The 22,025-nt window shown below is 49.2% G+C and overlaps 1 protein-coding gene across 1 annotated transcript in view; it reads left to right on the plus strand.

Annotated features, from left to right (window-relative positions):
- PLXDC1 (plexin domain containing 1) overlaps positions 1 to 22,025 on the plus strand; it is a 61,499-nt gene that overhangs the window by 6,950 nt on the left and 32,524 nt on the right. The window contains exons 2-4 of the mRNA XM_025440021.3: positions 1,010 to 1,188; positions 21,379 to 21,522; positions 21,807 to 21,876. Of these exons, the coding sequence (XP_025295806.1) occupies positions 1,010 to 1,188; positions 21,379 to 21,522; positions 21,807 to 21,876 (393 nt within the window). The remainder of the gene's footprint in view (positions 1 to 1,009; positions 1,189 to 21,378; positions 21,523 to 21,806; positions 21,877 to 22,025) is intronic.

Consider the following 22,025-nt stretch of genomic DNA (forward strand, 5'->3'; position numbering starts at 1 on the left):
TCCCCATCAATGGAGACATCTTCGACTGTCACAATCTGGGAAGAGATGCTACTAACATCTAGTGGGCAGAGGCCAGGGTGCTGCTGGACATGGCTGTGATGCTCAGAATAGCCCCCACAACAAAGAACTCTCCAGTCCAGAATGTTGATAGTGCTAATGTTGGGAAGCCCTGAACTAAAAAGAACTGTACTTTCTGGCTTCTAGTCCCCGGAGTCCCCTGGAAGGTGAGATTATGTGCCATTTCTGGTTAAGAAATAAGGAACTGGGGATCTCTGGGTGGCGCAGCGGTTTGGCGCCTGCCTTTGGCCCAGGGCGCGATCCTGGAGACCCGGGATCGAATCCCACGTCGGGCTCTGGGTGCATGGAGCCTGCTTCTCCCTCTGCCTGTGTCTCTGCCTCTCTCTCTCTCTCTCTCTGTGTGACTATCATAAATAAATAAAAATTAAAAAAAAAAAAAAAAAAAGAAATAAGGAACTGGTTAGGAATGTTCCAGAGCAAGTGGTTCTCACCCTTGTCTACAGAGTTTGGTTCAGGGCTTCTCAAAAGCTCCCCTGGGGATCATTTAAGCCTCCTAATGCCCAGGCCACACCACAGAACAATTATATCAGAACCTTTGGGGTGGGACCCAGACAAGGAATTTTTACAGTTCCGCCAGTGATTCTAGTGTGCAGCAGAGGTTGAGAAGAATCACCCCTTTGGAGGTTCAGAAGTTATCTCCATCCTTAACGTGTGTGAGGTTCTGTAACCTCTGTGAGCCCCTGATTCCCGTCTGCAAAATGGAAGTATCATATCTGCTGCGAAGGGTGGGGTGAGGGACGAGAGGTGTGCTGTGTGCAGAGTGTGTGGCATGGAGCTAGCTGTGGCTCTCAATGCAGGCGGGGTATCTCCTGCCCGTGCAGGTATTCAGTGATGGCACAGTGTTGGGGCCTCTGCTGAGTAAGTGGGCCGGTCCTCTCCTTGGACCTCTGGTCTGACTGCTGGCACTCAGTTTTCTGTCTCCTTTTCCCAGGTCAGGATGCAGGCCGAGGCTCTGGATGGGCTGCCAAGGGGTCCACACAGGGCTGGAGTCGGAGAGCCCGGGAGAGCCCTGGGCAGGTGTCGGAGTTGGACAGGACCCAGCTGAGCCAAGACCCGGGTGGGGGCACCCTGGCCATTGACACACTGCCAGATAACAGGACCAGAGTGGTGGTGAGTGCTGGGGGAACATGGAAGGGGAGGGAAGTGGTGGTGGGGGACCCCCAAGGTGCCCTATGTGTACTTGCCAGAGGCACAAGTCACATATCCTTTGGGACAGTCCTTGGATGTCAGCATGGAGAGGTGGATCCCAGGGGAGGGGATGAGAGCAGGGCCCAGCCTTGGAGCATAAAATCTTTGCATCTCTGAGCTTCATAGATCGCCTACCCTTTTGTGAACCCAGAGAGGTAAAGTGACTTGCCCGAGGATGCACAGCATGTGCACAGGGTTCCTGACACTGCCTGAGGCCTCTGCTAAAATGAAGGTGGCCTATGAGTCACATCCAGCTGCCAGCTCAGACCCTTCTCCCCTTCCCATTTCTTTTTCGTTTTTAAAGATTTTATTAAAAAAAAAAAGATTTTATTTATTTATTCATGACACACACACACACACACACACAGAGGCAGAGACACGGGCAGAGGGAGAAGCAGGCTCCATGCAACATGGGACCCGATCCTGGGTCTCCAGGATCACACCCTGCGCCGAAGGCAGCGCTAAACCGCTGGGCCACCAGGGCTTCCCCCCCTTCCCATTTCTGCATCATTTACAAACTGCATAGCCCCAAAGGGTTAACAGCTGCAGAGGCTCAGGCTGCTTAGCCTCCAGGCAGGGCACAGAATAGAGAAGGCAATTAGGGAGAGTCTCCTCTGCCTGGGGCAGTAGTGAGGTGGTGGTGAAGGGAGGCCAGCAGGGTCAAGGCTCAGAGGAGCGTCGTCTACCCCCACTCTCTCCAGGAGGCTTTCTTTAGAGGAGGCTGATGGGGGCCTCTGTGTCTGTAGGTGCATCTGTCACCATGTGTGCGTGTGTTTGCACGTGTGTCTGAGAATTTTTGTGCATTATGTACGCTTGCCTGTGTGTCACCGTGGGCTGTCTCTGAGTATGTGTGATGAATGCACGTGACCGTACAAGTGTGAGCGTGCCCCTGGCCACACGTGTAGGCATCTATAGCTGAGATTGAATTCCCAGGATGCAGAAAAATTATGACATAAGAAGCAACAACAGGGTGTGCTTCTTGGCATACATTTCTTTATTTCATGTTCAAGAACGATCTTTTTACATCAAGGAAGTGCATGCAGATAGTCAAAAAGGTCAAATCGTGCTGAGGACGGAGAACAAAGCGCAGCAGAAAGCCCGGCCCCTCGCCCCGCCCGCCGCTCTGCACCTGCCCGCCCCTTGCTCTGGAGGCGCCCCTGGGGGCTGCCTCTCCTGGTGGTTACCACCATATTTCTAAGTAATTTACTTATGCTGTTGCCTTTTGATTAACTCATTTAGACATTATCTGTTGACTACCTGTTGTGTAGATGAAGATTTGTCTTTTATATACTCCCTCGAGTGTCATCCTACTCTCAATATTTTTGTTAAATCCCTATGCTCTGCTTTATATCATGATAATCATGTAAATATTGTTCGCCACTCATCCAAGCAGGAAAATATCATTGTTTACTTTCTTGTATAATTTTTGGTTTTCCAAAAGTTGGATCTTTGCCCCAACCCCCGTTTGCTTAATTTTCTGTACTTACCTTGGCTATATATTTTCATATATCCACTGGCCTCAAATAGAATTTTTAGCGTGGTCCAACCTGTCTGCTTCCCTCCCCCACCCTTGGAAACCTCTCTCCTGTGGCCCTGCCCAGACCTGGGCTGGCTGCTGGCTCACTCGCCCACCTGTCCACCATGGGACCCCTCTCTCTTCTGAGGTTGGAACCCCCTTATCTGTCTCCTGTTGGGTGCCCTATTTTCTCTCCGGTTGGAACTCTGTGCCTTCTCTTTCCTGCTTCTCCCCCTTGTTTGTTTAGCTTCTTGAAAAAGGTTACATGGAAAATTCTTTAGAGAGCTCGCATGTCTGAAGATGCCTTTATTCTGTTCACACTGATTGATGGTCTGGCTGAATAGAGAATTCTAGATTAAAAATAATTTTCCTTCAGAAGTTTGCAGGCATTATCTTCTGGCTTCCAGTGTCACTGTTGAGAGATTTGATGTCATTCCTACTCTTGTTCTTTGTTTATAACTGCTTTCCCCCCATTCTGGAAGCTTTTGAGGGTAGAACCCCAGCATTCTGAAGATGCAGTGATTTGTCCTGCCTCTAGCTCTTTTTTTCTCCTGCTGTGCTGGACGTATGATGCAGTATTGCAACCTAGGACTTGCATTTACCAGTTCTGGAAAGTCCTCTTGTTTTATTTCTTTGAAATTCTTCTCTCTGACTATCCTTCTTTTTCTATAATTCCCTTTGATTAAATGTCCATCTGAGGGATTGACCCTTCAACTTCCTTCTGTCTTCTATTGTCTTTCCCTTTGCCTTTGTGGTGGTGGTCCATTTTCTGGGAGATTTTCTCAACCTTTTTTTTTTAAGATTTTATTTATTTATTTATTTATTTATTTATTTATTTGAGACACAGAGAGAGGCAGAGACATAGGCAGAGGGAGAAGCAGGCTCCCTATGGGGAGTCCAATGTGGGACTCCATCCCAGGACCCCAGGATCATGACCTGAGCCAAAGGCAGACGCTCAACCACTGAGCCACTCAGGTGTCCCCCTCAACCTTATTTTCTTAATGTTACTGATCTTTTTTCCTACTTTCATATTTTTAATCTCCAAGAGCTCTTTATTATTTTCTGATTTCTTCTCATTTTAAGGGAAAAAAAGCATTGTGTTCTTGTATCACGGATGTGATATCTTTTCTGTCCTAAGATATTTTTTTCAAAGAGTTTATTTATTTAGCTGACAGAAATCTAGAGTTAGAGAACCACAAGCAGGAGTGGGGGAGGAGGAGGAATAGCAGAGGGAGAGGGAGAAGCAGCCTTTCCACTGAGCAAGGAGTCAGACACCCGGCTGGATCCCAGGACCCTGGGATCATGCCCTGAGCCAAGGCAGATGCTGAAATGACTGAGTCGCCCAGGTGCCCCTGTCTTAGGATATTTTATTTATTTAGTTAGTTATTTTAAAAAGATTTTATTTATTTTTATTTATTCATGAGACACACACACACACACAGAGGCAGAGACATAGGCATAGGGAGGGAGCAGGGTCATAAATGCTTTGAACTCTCCCTCTGTCTGCTTCATTTCCATGACTTCTTTTTCCTTTTACCTCAGGCTCTGACATGGCTTGGCACTATTACTGATCCTGTCTTTATTTAGAATTTTGATATTTGGTTCATTATGGATTTTCTTGCATTCATTTCTATTATATTTTAAAATATTGCATTTAGGACACCAGGGTGGCTCAGTGGTTGACACTCTGCCTGTATCTCTGTTTCTGTGTGTCTCTCATGAATAAATAAATAAATAAAACCTTTAAAAAAAGAATGTGGGCAGCCTGGTGGCTCAGCGGTTTAGTGCCGCCTTCAGCCCAGGGCATGATCCTGGAGACCTGGGATCGAGTCCCACGTTGGTCTCCTTGCATGGAGCCTGCTTCTCCCTCTGCCTGTGTCTCTGCCTCTCCTCTCTCTCTGTCTCTAATGAATGAATAAATAAAGTCTTAAAAAAAAAAAGAATGCATTTAAATATTCTCTGGCTTGATGGCTGAGTTTGTTGGTGCCAGTTTAAATGTTGTACCTGAGGTCAGAGCCCCCCTGCCTCACCTAATCTCTCTCTGAGATGGAACCTGGTAGCACCTCAGAGAATGAAACCCCAACTCTCTTCCCATTCTGCCCTGTTTTCTCCATCCTGGAGAACCAGGGAGCCATAGAAGGCCTGGGCAGGAGAGGAATCCTGGGTAAGGGAGCCGCCAGACACGCTTCCCTCCCCTCAGCTTTATTGGGCCATCAGTTAAAGAATTGATACTTGCTCTGGGCCAGATGCCATGGTCAAAGGGCCATGTCCCAGTCAGTCCATGCAAAGAGGATCTTGCAGAAGAGAGCCACAGAAATGTGGACTTCTGGAAGCAATTGTCTGTGGACATCCAGAAAGGACAATGGGGATCATTAAGAGCCAGTATAGACTTAATAATTCTCCCAGAACTTAAAAAACAATACAGGGGCGCCTGAGTGGTTTGGTTGGTTAAGTGTCTGCCTTTGCTCAGGTCATGATCCTGGGGTCCTAGGATGGAGCCCCGCACTGGGCTCCTTGCTTTTTCTCCCTCTCCCTCTGCCCCTCCCCATCCTTGTGCTCCCTCTCTAATAAATGAAATAAAATAAAATAAAGGAACACATAAATTCTTGGGCTCCACCCTGGGATGACTAGTTCAGAAATGTTGGAGATGGAGCATGGGAGTTAATTTCTTTAAAAATTCCCATGTGAGCTCCTAGCTGGCTTAGTGGTTGAGCGTCTGCCTTTGGCTCAGGTCGTGATCCTGGGGTCCTGGGATCAAGTCCCACATTGAGCTCCCTGCAGGGAGCCTGCCTCTCCCTCTGCCTGAGTCTCTGTCTCTCTCATGAATAAACAAAATCTTTAAAAATAAATAAAAAAATAAAAGTTCCTGTGTGATTCTGATGGTCATCTAAGTGTGGGAACTTCTGATCTGTATTATTTCAAACCAATTTTAAAATCAGTTACTAGAATGATCAGCAGAACATGAAGTTTTCTCAGGTGCCATGTGGCTGTACTTGACTACATGACTTCTGCCATCCCTGGAGCATCGTGGCCCCCTCCACAGCCACACATCTAGAGTCCACGTGAGGGAGCAAGCCCCCACCTGGCAGGACACACCTCTGTGCCCAGCTCTGCCTGTGAGACAGGAGGATCAGATGTCTACCTTAGCTGAAAGAGAGTTCAGATGTCAGATTGGGATCCAGAAGACTGCCTTGGCAGGCTGAGTGATAGTCGGCTTCGTGCCAGATGAAACTACCAGGATAAATATAAATCCTGGCACTTAAGTTTAAAATAAGGTGGGAGAGATGTGGCTTAGCGACAGTTCATGAGGAAAAGATGTGGGGCTCCTCACCGCTCGTGGGCTGGAGATGAGTCAGGAGTGTGAAGTGGCTGCCAAGGACGGAGGTGGGAAAGCTGACTGCGTTAATGGAAACTGATGGAAACCCACAGAAACCTGGGAACCAGTGCTAGGGCGCTAGAGACCATATGGGGTATTTCTTGGCCTGACCATAAGCTGAAGCTCTTTTAGATGGTTTTAGATGGTTATCTAGATGGTTATCTGAAAATCAGAGGAGTCCAGAATGGTTGAAGGAGCTTGCGGGCATTTAGCCTGATATAGAGAAGGCTCTAGATACAGCTGTTTTCTCGTAGCTGCAGGGCTGTGACTGCTGCAGAGGGAATAGACTTTTTCTCCATAGAACTTATCACTTCCTGCACCAAATTATCTATTTCTGTGTTTATATTGCCTGTCCTCCTCCCTGGAATGGAAGCCCCGTGAGACCCAAGATTTTTATGACTGCCCCCAGGGCCTGGTACACAGTAGGAGCACCTCCTTTGAAGGAGCATAGGAAGCAGGGATTTCCTCATCCCCAGAAGCCTCAGAAGACGGGGTTGTTGAAGAGAAGACGTAGTGCTGGGGTTTATCCTTCGACTCAGTGCCTCCAAGGACTCCAACTCAACTGACTCTTGGGTTCCCACACACGTAAGAGAACGGCAGGGATCCCTGGGTGGCTCAGCAGTTTAGTGCTGCCTTCAGCCCAGGGCGTGATCCTGGAGTCCCAGGATCGAATTCCACATCGGGCTCCCTGCAAGGAGCCTCCTTCTCCCTCTGCCTGTGTCTCTGCCTCTCTCTGTGTCTCTCATGAATAAATAAATAAGATCGTAAAAAAAAAAAAAAAGAGAGAGAGAGAGAGAGAGAACAGCAGTGCTTACACATGCCACATGTGTGTGCTTGTCTGTGACCCAAGTGGTCTCATGTCCAGGGCCTCAGGGAGGCCTGTGCTCCATTCCTTCCTGGAACCCCCTAGACCTTGCACTGAGCAGTGTTCAGTGGGGGACACTGATGATCACCTCACAGCTGGGCCTCAAGCCCCACCCCCTGCCCAATTGACATCCAGGCTGTGTGCCCACTCTGCCCAGGACAGTAGGTAGCCTCAGCCACTCAGGAGCCCAGTAAAGGGCCCTGGAGACACCTGCTTCTCCTGGGTCTGCTCAGTGTCTCTGAGAGCTGGGGTCTATTTGAGCAGAGGAAAGGTGATCTAGACCAAGACTTGGTGGCATTGGACTAGGCAGGAGGGGAGTGATGGGAAGAGGATATTTCAGCGTATTTGGTTTGGTCTGTTTCAGAAGGTTTTTTTGAGCCTCACCAGGAAAACGTTTCTGCTACTTACCTATCACAGCCTGATTCACGCCTCTGCTCTAGGGCCGTACTGAGGGGCTGAGGGCCTGGCAGCTGGGGTTCCATTCCTTTTGCTGCCCCACACACCTACCCAGAGTCCTCTCATCTTCCTTTTTGTCCTTCAGTACACCCTCCTGGCTGTGGGCTTCCCTTCTGTCTCGGGCCCTCTGCCCAGCCCCGATCCTAGACCTTCCCTGCCCAGTCCCTCTGACCATCTTCCTGTCTTGCCCCCTCTGGCCCAACCCTTTCTTCACGGTCTCTTCTTCCCAGATCCCTGCCCAGACTCCCTACCCAGCCCTCCCACCTGGCCCCTCTGCCCAGCCGCCCTGACCAGCATCCTCTGCTCAGCCCCTTCTGCCCAGCACCCTAGGCTGGCCACCTTGCCACGATGCTCTGTCCAACTCAGATCTTGTTTTGAGACCTTGAGGCATCCAGCCCACACTCCCAGGGTGAGCTGACAGCTCCGAGGCCCTGGCCAGAGCTTTCTCTTTAGATTTTAATCTCATGCCTGCTCTACCACCATGCCCCAGTGGAAATAAGACTCTTGTCTGGACCAGGCTTTCTAGAGATTTTTCCACCAAGACCAGTTCTGAGGCCCTGGAACACTGGGAACTTTTTTGAGGGGGTGGGTTAGGGCTTGGGGGGAACTACAGTGCTAGGTCAGAGACCCTGGGTTGTGGCTCAGTTTATTCCGAGAAGATGGAAAGGGGAAGGAAGCCTTGGAGAAAGTTCTTCCATCCTTCCATCCTGGATTGCCAATCATAGTCCAAGGTTTTCTTGGTTCTGTGTTTCAGATCTAGGCCAGAGTTTGGGAGGAACCAAGCTTGAGAATGTTCACATTTGGAGGTTCCCCTTTATTTTTTTTATTTTTATTTTTTAATTTTTATTTATTTATGATAGTCACAGAGAGAGAGAGAAAGAGAGAGGCAGAGACATAGGCAGAGGGAGAAGCAGGCTCCATGCACCAGGAGCCTGATGTGGGATTCGATCCCGAGTCTCCAGGATCGCGCCCTGGGCCAAAGGCAGGCGCCAAACCGCTGCGCCACCCAGGGATCCCTGGAGGTTCCCCTTTAGTAGAATATTTTCTCCATGGTAAGAAAGACTCCCTCCTCCCACCTCCAGTCTTCCCTAGGGTCCCGCTTCCCTAAGTTCCTCTCCTCTCTGGCCAAGCAAAACTTACCCACTCTTTCCCCCCATGGTGGGCCGAGGAATCCTGAGGGACCATGGCCCCATGGGGTCTAAGATGATGGACAGCAAGAGGGACAAATGAGTGCAATACCTGCCTGGTTTCTACAACCTCCCAAAGGATGCAGTTCCTAAAAAGGAGACTTCTAGAAGGTCTCCTCCCCAGATGGAGGGGCCTGGGCAAGATGGCACAGACAGACTAATAGCACAGATAGCCAAAGAGCAAGCAGTGCTCATGGAAGGACCATTCCAGTGGGCTCAGGGGAAGGGATGAGGTGGGGAGGCCGCACCTGGAGAATCCTGTGTGTGGTGTGTGAGGTGGATGGAGGGAGGGGAAGGCCAGGAAGAGAGAAGAGAGAAGAGAGAAGATAAGAGATTTTGTAAGAAGAGGTGTTTGGGGGACACCTGGGTGGCTCAGCAGTTGAGCATCTGTCTTTGGCTTAGGTCGTGATCCTGGGGTTCAGGATCGAGTCCCACATTGGGCTCCCTGTGAGGAGCTTGCTTCTCCCTCTGCCTGTGTCTTTGCCTCTGCCTCTCTCTCGGTATATCTCATGAATAAATAAATAAAATCTTTTAAAAAAAGAAGAAGAAGGGGTGTTTGGGGAGGTGGGAGGTGGAGTGCAGGTATCCAGTCTCCAGCACTGTGGAAACAGCCCAGCAGCCCTGGTCTTGGCCCTGGTATGACCCTGAGCTGGATGCTTAGCCCCTCAATTAATGAACCCAGCATTGGGAATCCCTGCAAGCCCCTGGTAGCTTCGAATTTCCCAAATGGAGTGGGAAATACTGATCTCACGGGGTTGATATTCAAAAGCAAAATGCGAGGCATGTGATGAGTTCTCTGATCCTATCTTTTCCCCATTTGCCCCCTCCGGGCTCAGTAAGGGTGCCAAAGACCCCCCCACCCTGGCTGCTCAGCCCTAGGACGTCCACCTCCTACGACAGTTCTTGTTGATCCTTTTCCTTTCCCTTGGGCAGGTTCATTGGTTGGTTGGTTGGTTGGCTTCTTTCTTTCTTTCTTTCTTTCTTTCTTTCTTTCTTTCTTTCTTTCTTTCTTTTTTTTGTGTGTTGAAGTGAGATTTACATAACATAAAGTTAACCATTTTATTTTTTAAAGATTTATTTATTTGAGAGAGAGAGAGACAGAGAGAGAGAGAGAGAGAACGCACAATGGGGGTAGGGCCAGAGGGAGACGGAAAGAGAGAACCCCAAGCAGACTCCCTGCTGAGTATGGGGCCTGAAGCAGGCTCAATCCCACAACCCATGGAGTCATGACCTGAGCCAAAATCATAAGTTGGATACTTAACTGACGGTGCCACCGTAGTGCCCACATAAAGTTAACCATTTTAAAGTGAAGTATATTTAATACATTCACAATGTTGTGCAACCATCACCTCTATCTAGTTCTAGAACGTTTTTTAAAAGATTTTATTTTTATTTATTTGAGTGATCAAGAGAGAGCACAAGTGAAGGGAGGGGCAGAGGGAGAAGCAGACTCCTCACTGAGCAGGAGCCCGATGTGGGGCTCCATCCCAGGACCCTGGGATCATGACCTGAGCTGAAGGCAGATGCTTAACTGGCTGAGCCATGGAGGTGCCCCTAGTTCCAGAACATTTTCATCACCCCAGAAGGAAATGCTGTACCTTTAAACAGTTGTTCCCTACCTACCCCTCTTCATCTCCTAGCACCCACCAATCTGTGTTCTATTTCGTTACCTATTCTGGATGTCTCACATATAAATGAAATCACATGATATATGATCTTTTGTGGCTGGTTTCTTCCACCTAACATGATGTTTTCAAGTCTCATCAGCTATTTATGGCTGAATACTATTCCATCGTACAGATATACCACAATTTGCTGATTCATTCATTTGTTGATGGGGTATTTCTGCCTTTTGGCTATTGTGAATAGTGCTGCGGTGAATGTATGTCCATGTATTTGTTTGAGGACCTGTTTTCAACTATTTGGGCCATATACCTAGGAGTGGAATTGCTGTGTCATATGGCTACTCTATGTTTAACATTTTGAGGAATTTCCAAACTGTTTTCCATGATAGCCAAACCACCTTACACTCTTATCAGCAACATATTGAAGATTTAGAATTCTCCACATCCTTGCCAACACTTGTTATTGTCTTTCTTTTTATAAATCATAACATCCCAGTAGATCTAATATGGTATTCATTGTGGTTTTGCTTTGCATTTCCTGAAAGACTAATGATGTTAAGCATCTTTTCATGGGCTTGTTGGCCATTTGTATATCTTCAGAGAAATGTCTACTTAAGTCCTTTGCTGCTTTGCCCATTTTTTAATTGGGTCATTTGTCTTTTTTGTGTTGGGCAAATTTTTTAACCTCTCTTCATTGTCAAATGGGGATGCTATTGTCTAAATGTAATTGGAAAGATGTCCTATAGGAGTCTATAACAAAGGCCTGGCACAGGGTCAGGAATGATAAACATTAGCTGACTCTGAATTAGGCTCTGGTCTAATTAGGTGGCCAGTCATCTTGGTTTTCCCAGAATGGTCTTGGGTTTCACAGTGAACATCCAGCATCCTGGGAAATTGCAGTAGCAGGCAAACTAGGACAGCTGGTCACCCTACTGTGGTCCCAGGTACAGTAGATACTAGGTGTCCTTGCCACATCTTTGCTCCAAACCTCATATTCCTCATCTGAGGTAAGATGGAACTGAGAATGGCTCGTGGAGTTGTTCTAAAAATCAGGTGAGGGACGCCTGGGTGGCTCAGGGGTTGTGTGTCTGCCTTCAACTCAGGGCATGATCTCGGGTCTGGGGATCAATTCCTGCATGGGGCTCCCTGCGGGGAGCCTGCTTCTCCCTCTGCCTATGTCTCTGCTTCTCTGTGTCTCTCATGAATAAATAAGTAAAATCTTAAAAAGAAATCAGATGAATTAATTGGTTGAAAGTTAACCAGAAAGGCAGGCAGGGGAAGGTAGTACTTTTCCCCTAGATCTTACCTGGAAGTGTAAAAAGAGTATGCTAGCAGCCACAGATGTCTTCCTGGCCTTGGCACTTCAGGTGCTGTGCTTCATAGCCTCACTACTCGAAGTTTGGTGGGGGAACAGCAGGCTTGGCAACAGCTGGGAATCTATTAGAAATGCAGAACCTCGGGGTGCCTGGGTGGCTAAGCATCTGCCTTCAGTTCAGGTCATGATCCCAGAATCCTGGGATTGAGCCCCGTGTTGGTCTCCCTGCTGAGCAGGGAGCCTGCTTCTCCCTCTCCTCTTGTGCTCTCTCTCTTTAATAAATAAATACAATCTTAAATAAATAAATAAATAAATAAATAAATAAATAAATAAATAAATAGAAATGCAGATGCTCAGGGGCACCTCACTGGCTCAGTCCACAGAACGTGCGGCTCTTGATCTCAAGGTTGTGAGTTCCAGCCCTACAATGGATGTAGAGATAACTTAAAAAAATAAAAAAATAAAAAATAAAGAAATGCAGAAACCCAGGCTTTGCTGAATCAGAATCTGATTCTCAGGTGATTTGGATGCTCAGTAAGGTTTGAGAAGCATTATAACTAAAGTTTTAAAGCAGTGGAAACCATCCTGGAGGTGGAAAGTACATCAATAAATTCATTACAGGAATATTTATGAGAGCATAAAAATTAGAAGCTATCTGAATGCCCAAAAATAGGGAATTAGTTAAGAAAATTGTGGGATTCCTTCTGAGTGGATGGCCAGGAAGCCATTAGAAATGATGGGTTTTTTAAAAATTGTATTTATTTATGTATTCATGAGAGACACAGATAGGCAGAGGCAGAGGGAGAAGCAGGCTCCACGCAGGGAGCCCAATGTGGGACTCGACCCCAGGACTCCAGGATCATGCCCTGAGCCGAAGGCAGATGCTCAACCACTGAGCCACCCAGGCATCCTAGAAGTGATGGTTAAAAGACCATGTTTAGATATCATGAAACCTGACAGAAGTAGTCCACACAACTGGATGATCAGCAGTATTATAACCATGTGAAGTTCTACACATATGGAAAAGGCTAGAAGGAAATATGCCATCATGGGACTGGATGAGGGATGGGGGAGGTCCGTTTTTGTTTTTGGTTTGCCTGGTCCTGATTCTGTGTGGTGATATGATATATATATTTATGCTGTTAAAAATCCCTGTTGGCTGATATTCCTCCTCATGTTGAATCAGTGTCAGGATAAGATGATTCTTCCGTTTCCTGTTGAGGACATTGAGAAATGCTTTGTCTAGAAAGCTGCTCTTCACTCTCTTCCTGAGCCTGGTCCAACCCCCCACTTCCAGGGCTTTCGTAGGTCAGTCCCATCCATCCTGACACCTCTCTATGCTAGGCCCTCAGCACTGATGCCAATACCCCTTTCTCTGGCCTGGGTCCCTCCCTTTCCACGATAGACCTGCTTTCTGTACTTCGTGATGACAGGTATTCTGTGTGGGTTTATTTTAACCTGAGGCTTGAATACTCCCAGAGGGCAGATGGAGGTTATTATGTGGATATATGAGGTAAGGGAAAATAATAATAAAAGGCAGTGTTACAGGAGCCCTTCCTGAGTGCAGACCTCATCCTATGGCCTTACATTTAATTCACCCACCTACCTGAGGGGGTAAATATTTCTAACACTGTCTTGGAACAGAGAGGTGAAGTACTTGCCTCAAGTTGCACAGCTAGTGAATGGCAGAGGCAGGACAAGAGCCCAGGTCTTTTCTGCCTTTGGAATCCAAGGGTTGGAGCACTGTCTCATCGTGGATGAGAATGCCTGGCACATTGGTCCAGACAGGGGGTGTTTCTAGACCAGTGCTTTCCAAAGCTTATTGTGCAAAAGAATCCCTTGGGGAGCCTGTTCAAATTTGGATTTTGATCCAGCAGGTTTGGGATTGGGCTCGGGATTCTGCATGTCCAGTGAGCTCCCAGGTAATGCAGATGCTGCTGGTCCCTGGGACACATTTTGGGGAACAGGGATCTGAGAACATTCCTATGGGTCTTGTAAGGCTTCATGGCTTGGTGGAGTCAGGGAATGGGATGCCCCCTCCCCCAGCAATCCCATCAGCACCTCCTGGGTCGGGCCCAGCTGCCTGGAACACTGTCCCGAAAAGCCTGGCTGGCCAGATCTCTCCAGCAGGCCCTGCAGAGTGCCCTTGGTTGCCTGCCCCAGCATTTTCACCTGCCAGTTGGCTGGCAGTTGATGGGTCGATGGTGACAGCTTAGCCTGAGTTCCTGTCCAGAAACGTCTTGAGCTCAGCCAAGGTAAATGCTGCCCCGCTGTCAGAAATGAAGTGCCTGGCGGGCTCCAGGCATGAATAATTGAGGCAGAAGAGACATTGTAACAGCAGACGTTTAGGACGGAGCTGGGGTTGGTTTGGAGGAGACAGCCTCCACAATCAAAACCTTTTTTGGAAAGGTCCAACAAAATCATTGTAATAGCTCCTACTTAGCGAACACCTACTGTGGACCAGGCACTGGGCTAAGAGCTTTACATTGCTCTGTTTTGTCTAATCCTTTCAAGAACTCTGTGCAGGAGGTTACTGACGAGGGACTGAAGCTGAGAGGAGAGTAATGTTTGGCACTAACTACTATGTAGCGGAGCCAGTGTTTGAACTTGGGTCTGACTCCACAGCCCTTGCCCTTGATCCTAGAGCAGTGGTTTTCAAAGTGCACCCCATGGAACCCTAAGGGTTCACAGAGGCGCTTCTTACACAAGCTGCTGTGGGTTGGAGGGTGGTGGAGAAGGAAGTAACAGCAGGCTGGGCTCCAGGCCCTTCTTTCCTTCCCCCGGAATGGCCATACTTGGATATGATTTATGTCCTGAGCTTCCACAGAAGATTAATTGGAAGAAAGGATTCCATGAGCAAAAATGTTTGAAATCCACATCGTGCTGCCTCCCAGAACGAATATGGATTATTGACCAGGGCTTCTTGCACGCATTTCAAGGAAACACAGTTCCCTTTGGTGGACTTGCCAAATAGTCTGGCTCAGGATATGCCCCCTGACCCTCTGTAATGTTAGGCTACCCCTGTCGTAGCTTCTGGCCTCCAGGTCCGCAGGGTCTGGAGGGCCACCCTCAGGGGTAACAGGACTGCCCCAAAGACAGCAGGTGTGATGCAGTGATGGTGAATTCCTGGGATGAGTTCACAGCCCAGGCACGGCCCCTAAATCCCTTTAGGAGTCGCATGTATATGGATTACAGTGAAGAAGCCCTCAGATTGACAGGCCTAAGGAGGTCTCCTCTTGGGACTTTGCTTGTATTAGTTAGGATACAGATTCAGTTCTTGTAACAAATGTTAAATTGATGAGGGACAGGGGTGTGAGAGTTTATTCTCCTACATGTAATAGTGTGAGTATAAGTAAGCAGGGATCGATGTAGTGTCTCCATGGTGTTGGGAACTCAGCTTCCCTCTATCTTGCTACCTGCTGCTCTGCAACATGTGCCTTCTCAGTTGTGGTCCACGATGGCAGCCCATTCCTACTGAGGACAACTGTTTTGCTGGTCTTCCATTGGCTGGCCATAGTCTCGTAGCCCCACTTAGCTGTAGGAGGGCTGGGACACGTAGTCTTAGCTGGGTGGCCATGTGCCTAATGGAAACTAAAGGAAGAAAGAAAGAGTGGTTAGGGGGAAGCATTTATCCATCTCTGTCACGGGTGGACTTCGTATATCAAAATTGATGATGTTGGCAGCAGCGGGAGCAGGACCTGTAGTAACAAATGGGAAGTGCCCCCACAGTCAGTCAAGAAGCTGGCGGTGGGGGCATCTGGGTGGCTCAGTGGGTTAAGTTTCTGCCTTTGGCTCAGGTCATGATCCTGAGGTCCTGGGATCGAGCCCAACATCCAACTCCCCATGTAGTAGGGAGCCTGCTTCTCCTTCTCCCCCTCCTGTTTGTGCTCACTCACTCTCTGTCTACTAAACAAATAAAATCTTAAAAAAAAAAAAAGAAAAAGAAGAAGCTGGCAGTGATTGACTTTATAGAAGAAAACCATGGCAGCCTGGGTGTTGTCAGGGAAAATTCTCCCAGAAATTGGTTTTCCCACTTCTCTCTTCCCATTCAGATTCTCACCGTCTATGCTGGTAAAGAACTGCCTAGGGTCTCCCTGGAAGGCGCTCAGATCACCCCATGAACAAGACTCCTCTAGTTAGTGTCCTTTTGGTTCTGAGGAGCTGTTTGAATTGTGTCACGAGAAAGGTTTATAATGAGGAGTTAGAGACCTACCATGGGATGGAGATGACAGGTGGCCTGCCCTCAGGGACCTGGCAGTCAGAAACCAGGGCTGCTTTCCTTCTCTCCACGCCCACTTCCATTCTTGTCTCCTTTTCACCCATCCAGTGTATATTTATTGAAGCCAGATGCATGTAAGGCCTTCCTTCTCCTCTCTGTGGACAAGCAGTCACATTTAGGACTCTGGTGACCCAGAGTCACCCATGTCCTACACTTGCTGCCAGGGGGAGCCAGGGTTTCTCTTCCTTGCTTGGAAAGAGTCTCCCTAGCTAGCTTCAATTCCTCAGGGAAGAGCTTGAGGAGTCAGGGGACTTCCTCCTGTGTGCAGGACGTGACAGCTTTGGAATGCTTTCCGTAGGCTTGGATTCCCAGAGGAGGCAGCTGGTCCCTTCCTAAGTGGCTTATGTATCACCTTCTGTCAGTACTGAGGGAAGATGTCCTGGTCACCACCCCACATGTTCTCAGCACAGCCTCGGGCCCCCTCAGCCGCAGGATCCTTGTGACTGAACTAATTCAGCAGGCAGATCCTAACACTTACCATATGCCAGGTGCCAAGCCTTACACTAGGTAGGTTCTGCAGGTGAGAAGATGAACATGACACAGTCCCCTTAGCCCTGTGCCCCAAAAAAGACCCACGCTGGTTCTTCTGATGCAAGAGATTTTAACCAATGACTAAAGAGTGGCCCACGTCACCTTCCAGTGGGGGCAGCTACTTAAAAACCCAAGAAACAACAGAGGGAGGAGAGGCCATTGCCTTTGAGTGAGACTGGCCTGGTTTCAGCTGGGGCCAGTGAGATGCGTCCCCAGTCACCCCCACCCTTTGCCATCTTAGCTGAGGCAGCAGACACATGTTAGCATCTGTTTGGGCTTCCCAACTGCAGAGCGTGGCTTCTGCCCAGGGCCCTCATTTCTCATGCCTAGAGGTTTGGCGAAAGCTCTCACCAGGTGAGTCCCAGGAACCAGGTGATAGAAACCAGACCCTTCTCCAAGCTTCCAAGCAGCTGTTTTAAACACAGGTCTGCTCAGGTTCCTAGGAGGGAGCTGCATTTGGTTGACTCCCAACATACCTGCCAGGGTCTGTTCTTGGCTGCTGTCCTGCTTTGTTTGGTAACACGATCCCATTCTGGTCACCAGGATGTGTGGTGGTAGCAGTAAAACAGAGAGAGGATAAGCAGGCATTTGATGGACTAGGCTTTGTGACCATTCATTCATAGCAGATCCTCCAAATGAGCATATATTCTGTGCTTAACCATCATAGGTAAAGGCAAATCTCGCCTGTGGAGAATGTATGGTCTCACAAGAAAGGCAGGGGTGGAGGTAATAAGTCTAAACAACTAAACCATCACAAGTATGCAACATATTGAGAGGGAGAAACCCAGGGTGTGATGAGGGGAGGTTCTCCTGAGCTAGTGAGTGCTGAACTGAAAGGATGAGAAGGAGTCAGCTCCTGAATGGAGTGGGAAAGAGGTTTTGAGGTGCAGAAGGTACAAGGCCCTGAGGCAGACCAGTCTTGGTAATTTCAGAAGCTGAAGAAGCCCAGCAGGGCTGGAGCACAGAGAGCAGGGGCACAAGAGGTGGTAGGTGGAAGCCAGACTACCACGTGTCAGGAGGATTTGTGTTTTTGTGTAATAGACAGCTGAATCCAAGGACTTACTGAGCATCTCTCCAACATATCCTCAGGAACCCAGGTTCTGTCTTGTTCTTGTGGCTCTTGTTCTTATCCTCACAAGATGGCTGTTGAAGTTCCAGCCATCGTATCTGCATTCCAGGCAGGAATAAGGAGAAGAGCAAAGGTAAGAGGGACAAAGAGTCAAACGTGACCTGCAGGAGAGTCTTCATTTTATCTTGTTAGCCAGCCTATATCACATGGTAACCCTTAAGACATCCAGGGAATGAGGATTTTTAGCTGGTTACTTTGCTGCTTGCTATAGGTCCAATGTTCTGTTAACAAAGAAGTCGGGGTGGTGGTGGTGGATATAGGATAGGTATGTCAAGAGTCTGCCGCACAGAGCTTTGTAGGTCATGGTAAGGAGTGTGGTCTTCGTTCTGAGGCAGCTGGGGAACCATAGAATGTTCTATGCAGGGTGATGATATGGAAGGGGGAGACAATTCAGGGGTGCCCTCCTTAAGCCACAGCAACACGTAGATTTGGGCCTATATGTTAGTTTCCTAGAGATCCTATAATACATCACCACAAACTTGGTGTTTTAAAACAATAGAAATTTATTCTCACAGTTTTGGGTGCTGGGAGTCTGAAATCAAAGTGTCAGCAAAGCCATACTCCCTCGGAAGGCTCAAGGGGAGAATCCTGCCTTGCCTATTCTGGTGGCTCCTGGCTTTCCTTGGTGTTCCTTGGCTTGTAAGCTACATCACTCCAATCTCTGCCTCTGTCATCACATGGCCTTCTTCCCCGTGACCCCTTTGTGTCTGTATCCAAATCTCTCTTTCTCTTATAAGGTGGCATAGTTGGTTAAGCATCCAACTCTTGGTTTCAGCTCAGGTCCTGATCTTAGGGTCATGAGATTGAGCCACACGTGGGGCTCTGCAGTCAGCAGGGAGTCTGCTTAGGACTCTTTCTCCCTTTCCCTCTGCCCCTCTCCGCCTCTCTCTCTCAAATAAATAAAATCTTAAACAAACAAACAAACAAACAAACAAACAAAAACAATGTGAGCACCCACCATTGGATTTAGGGCCCACCCTAATCCAATTTGACCTCACCTTGACTATACTTGCAAAGATTCTACTTCCAAATAATGTCTTATTCATAGACATTAGGACTTGAGCATATCTTTTTTTTTTTTGTAGATTTTATTTATTTGAGAGAGAGAGAGAGAGAGAGAATGCGTACAAGCGGGGAGAAGGGGCAGAGAGAGGGGGAGAAGCAGGCTCCTTGTTGAGCAGATGTGGGGCTGGATCCCAGGACCCTGGGATCATGACCTGAGCAGAAGGCAGACCCTTAACTGACTGAACCACCCAGGTGCCCTTTGAACATACTTTTTTGTGGACACAAACCTGCAGGGCATGCATAAGGACTAAAGAACCGGCTAGAGACCCTGCTCTGCTCTGTGGGGCCATTCATTTACCCCTCACCCATAGAGACAGCCCAGGAATTTGGGACGGCCATACTCACAATCTCAGGATTGTGAATTCAAGTCCTGCATCAGGCCCCACCTGGACTTGGAGCCTACATTTAAAAAGAGAGAGAGAGAGAGGTTGAGAACTCCCATCTCCCACAGATGGTGGGGGCTATTTGCAAAGGATAGACGTCCTCCCAGGGCAAGTAGTGGGAGAAGATCAATAAGAAGGTGATGTTTAGGGCAGCCCCAGTGGCTCAGCGGTTTGGCGCTGCCTTCAGTCCAGGGCATGATCCTGGAGACCTGGGATCGAGTCCCGTGTCGGGCTCTCTGCATGGAGTCTGCTTCTCCCTCTGCCTGTGTCTTTGCCTCTGTGTGTGTGTGTGTGTCTCATGAATAAATAAATAAAATCTTAAAAAAAAAAAAAAGAAGGTGATGTTTAAGTGGAGCATCGACAAAGTGGGGATATGCCTGGGGAGGAAGGCAAGGAGGTCATTCCAGGCAGGAGGATCAGCATGTGTGACCACTGGTGGCCTGAGGGGAGTCTGGGCTGATGAGTGGGTGCACAAGGATGTACAGGGTAATGAGAGAAGGCAAGAGCAGTGAAGCTGGAGAAATTGGAGCTGACTCCTGATGAGACTACGGTTTGGGTTTTGTCTGGAGGACAGTGGGAGCCCCAGATGGCTTGTGAGCACAGTGATGTGGCCTTGCACGTGCTTTAGATTTGTTTGACAGCTGCACCGAGGGTAGGTGGAGGGGTGGGCCGTCTGGAGGCTGGAGGGGAGGAACCAGGCAGTGGCGGTGGGGAGATCCCCCTCCCCCGCCACACCATCCTTCTTCTGCTCATCTTCTCCCTACCCTGCCCCGACCCCAGGTCCCCAGAGCGTGTCACTTGTCAGAAGAGCAGAGTCTGCCTCTTGGCGGGTGCAGGGAACAGGCATCCCTCGTCCCTGCTCATGCTGGGCCCAGGGCAAGGGCCGGCTGGGCAGCTGGCAGGTTGGCAGGAAGAACATGGTCCGCTCTGCTGTGTCTGCAGCCACTGTCACTGGACAGCCTGATTAATGACCCACTGCGCCCGGGCCTCCTCACGGGTCAGCAGCCCCATCTCTGCAGCCGCGGCCAAGTGAACCGGCCTTCTCTGCCTCCTGCCCCCTTATGGCTGGTGCTCCCAGATGGGCAAAATGCTATGACATCGCCTCCTCCCTGGCTCTGCCACCCTTTCTGCTAACTAGTTCCTGTCCTCTTTTAAGTCCTGGCCCTAAATGCCTCCTGTGCAGGAGAGACTTTACAGAATTAACTCCCAGCCTGCTGTGTTCAGCTTGTTCTTTATTTTATCCATGTCGAGCTCATGGTAGAGGTTAAAAATGTCTTGAAGGAACCATGCTGCTTCTCTTCCTTTTCTCAGCCCTCTGGTGACTGTCGCGTGGGCCCCGAATTCTCCCTCTGCTTAAGGGCCTGTGTCTGTGTGTTCTACTTGCATAAGGCCTGCTTCCTCCATCAGACTAACAAGATGACCCCAAGATCAAGGATCTGCCTCCATCTTTATTTTTCATTTATCTATTTGGTTATTTTTAGGGAGGGTAGGTAGGGACAAAGGGAGGGAGGTTGGGAGAGAAAGAGAGAGAGAGAGAGAATCTTTTTTTTAATTTTTTTATTTTTATTTATGATAGTCACAGAGAGAGAGAGAGAGAAGAGAGAGAGAGGCAGAGACATAGGCAGAGGGAGAAGCAGGCTCCATGCACCCGGAGCCCGACGTGGGATTGGATCCCGGGTCTCCAGGATCGTGCCCTGGGCCAAAGGCAGGCGCCAAACCGCTGCGCCACCCAGGGATCTCGAGAGAGAGAATCTTAAGCAGGCTCCGTGCTCAGCACAGAGCCCGACTTGGGGCTCAATCTTGCAACCCTGAGATCCTGACCTGAGCTGAAACCAAGTATTGGATGCTTAACCGACTGACTGTCCCAGACACCCCTCTGCCTCCATCTTTATACTGGTGGCTTCTAAGATCCAGGTTTTGTTTTTTGTTTTTTTCCCTTAAGCAGGGTAACCTCAGGGCAGTGACTGTGTCTCCCCTTCAGTCTGGGAGCTCCCTGAAGATGAGAGCTCTGTTTGGGGTTGCCCTGTCTGTTTCTTGCTGGTGCTCCAAGCTCAACTCTGCCTTGGGCATGCTCTGTGCATACTCAGGGGCTGCAGGAAAAGCCCCCTGGCGTATCTGGGAATGGCAGGGCTGAGCATGGGTATAGCAGGTGTGAATTTGGCTGGAGCCAGAGCTGTTGGGGCCTGACTATGGGCCTGGTACTGAGCTATGGTCTGGGGCCAAGGGGAGCCCAGGACATCCAGGCCTAAAGGAGTCCTGGAGGCCCCAGATCCAGGGAGGGCTGGGACTTCAAATCAGAAGTCCATGCAGGGGAGGGGCAGAGGATGGCTCCTGGCTAGCCTGAGTCTTCATAGCTGCTGTGGTCTCTGTCTTGGGTGGTGGCAGGAGGACAACCATAACTACTATGTGTCCCGTCTATATGGCCCCAGCGAGCCCCGAAGCCGGGAGCTGTGGGTGGACGTGGCCAAGGCCAACCAGAGCCAAGTGAAGGTCCACAGAATCCTCTCCAACACCCACCGGCAGGCTTCGGTGAGTATGCCAGTCCCTGGCAGTGCTGCCTTGGGCCGGGAGGCTGGGGGCCAGGGCCCTGTGCCCAATAGTGGGCGTGACTGTGGCCTAAGGTCCATGATCTGGGAAGTGCCTTTCAGGGGCCCCTGGGGGGCCTGGCCAGAGTTAAGGTGCCAACCTGTGGTCCTGGGGGCCTGTCTGGGACCTGCCTGTCCCTGGTCCTGTGCAGACAAGCGTGCAGCAGTGTGGGTGTCCAACTTCCTGGCCTACAGCTTGCCCATGCTGATTCTCTCTTATGCCTGCAGAGAGTGGTCTTGTCTTTTGATTTTCCTTTCTATGGGCATCCTCTGCGACAGATCACCATAGCAACTGGAGGTAAGGCTGTGTCTGTCGGTGGGACTGGGGGAGGTTTGGAGATCTCAGCCAGAACCCCAGGGGCCTACCTGGGAAGATTCATTGGAGGCAGGGGTACACAGACAGTAGAGGGTCCCACATCCCACACTGAGCTCTGTTGGGGCCCCTAT

This window comes from Canis lupus, chromosome 9, assembly GCF_003254725.2.
Source record: "Canis lupus dingo isolate Sandy chromosome 9, ASM325472v2, whole genome shotgun sequence".
Taxonomy (NCBI): Eukaryota; Metazoa; Chordata; class Mammalia; order Carnivora; family Canidae; genus Canis; species Canis lupus.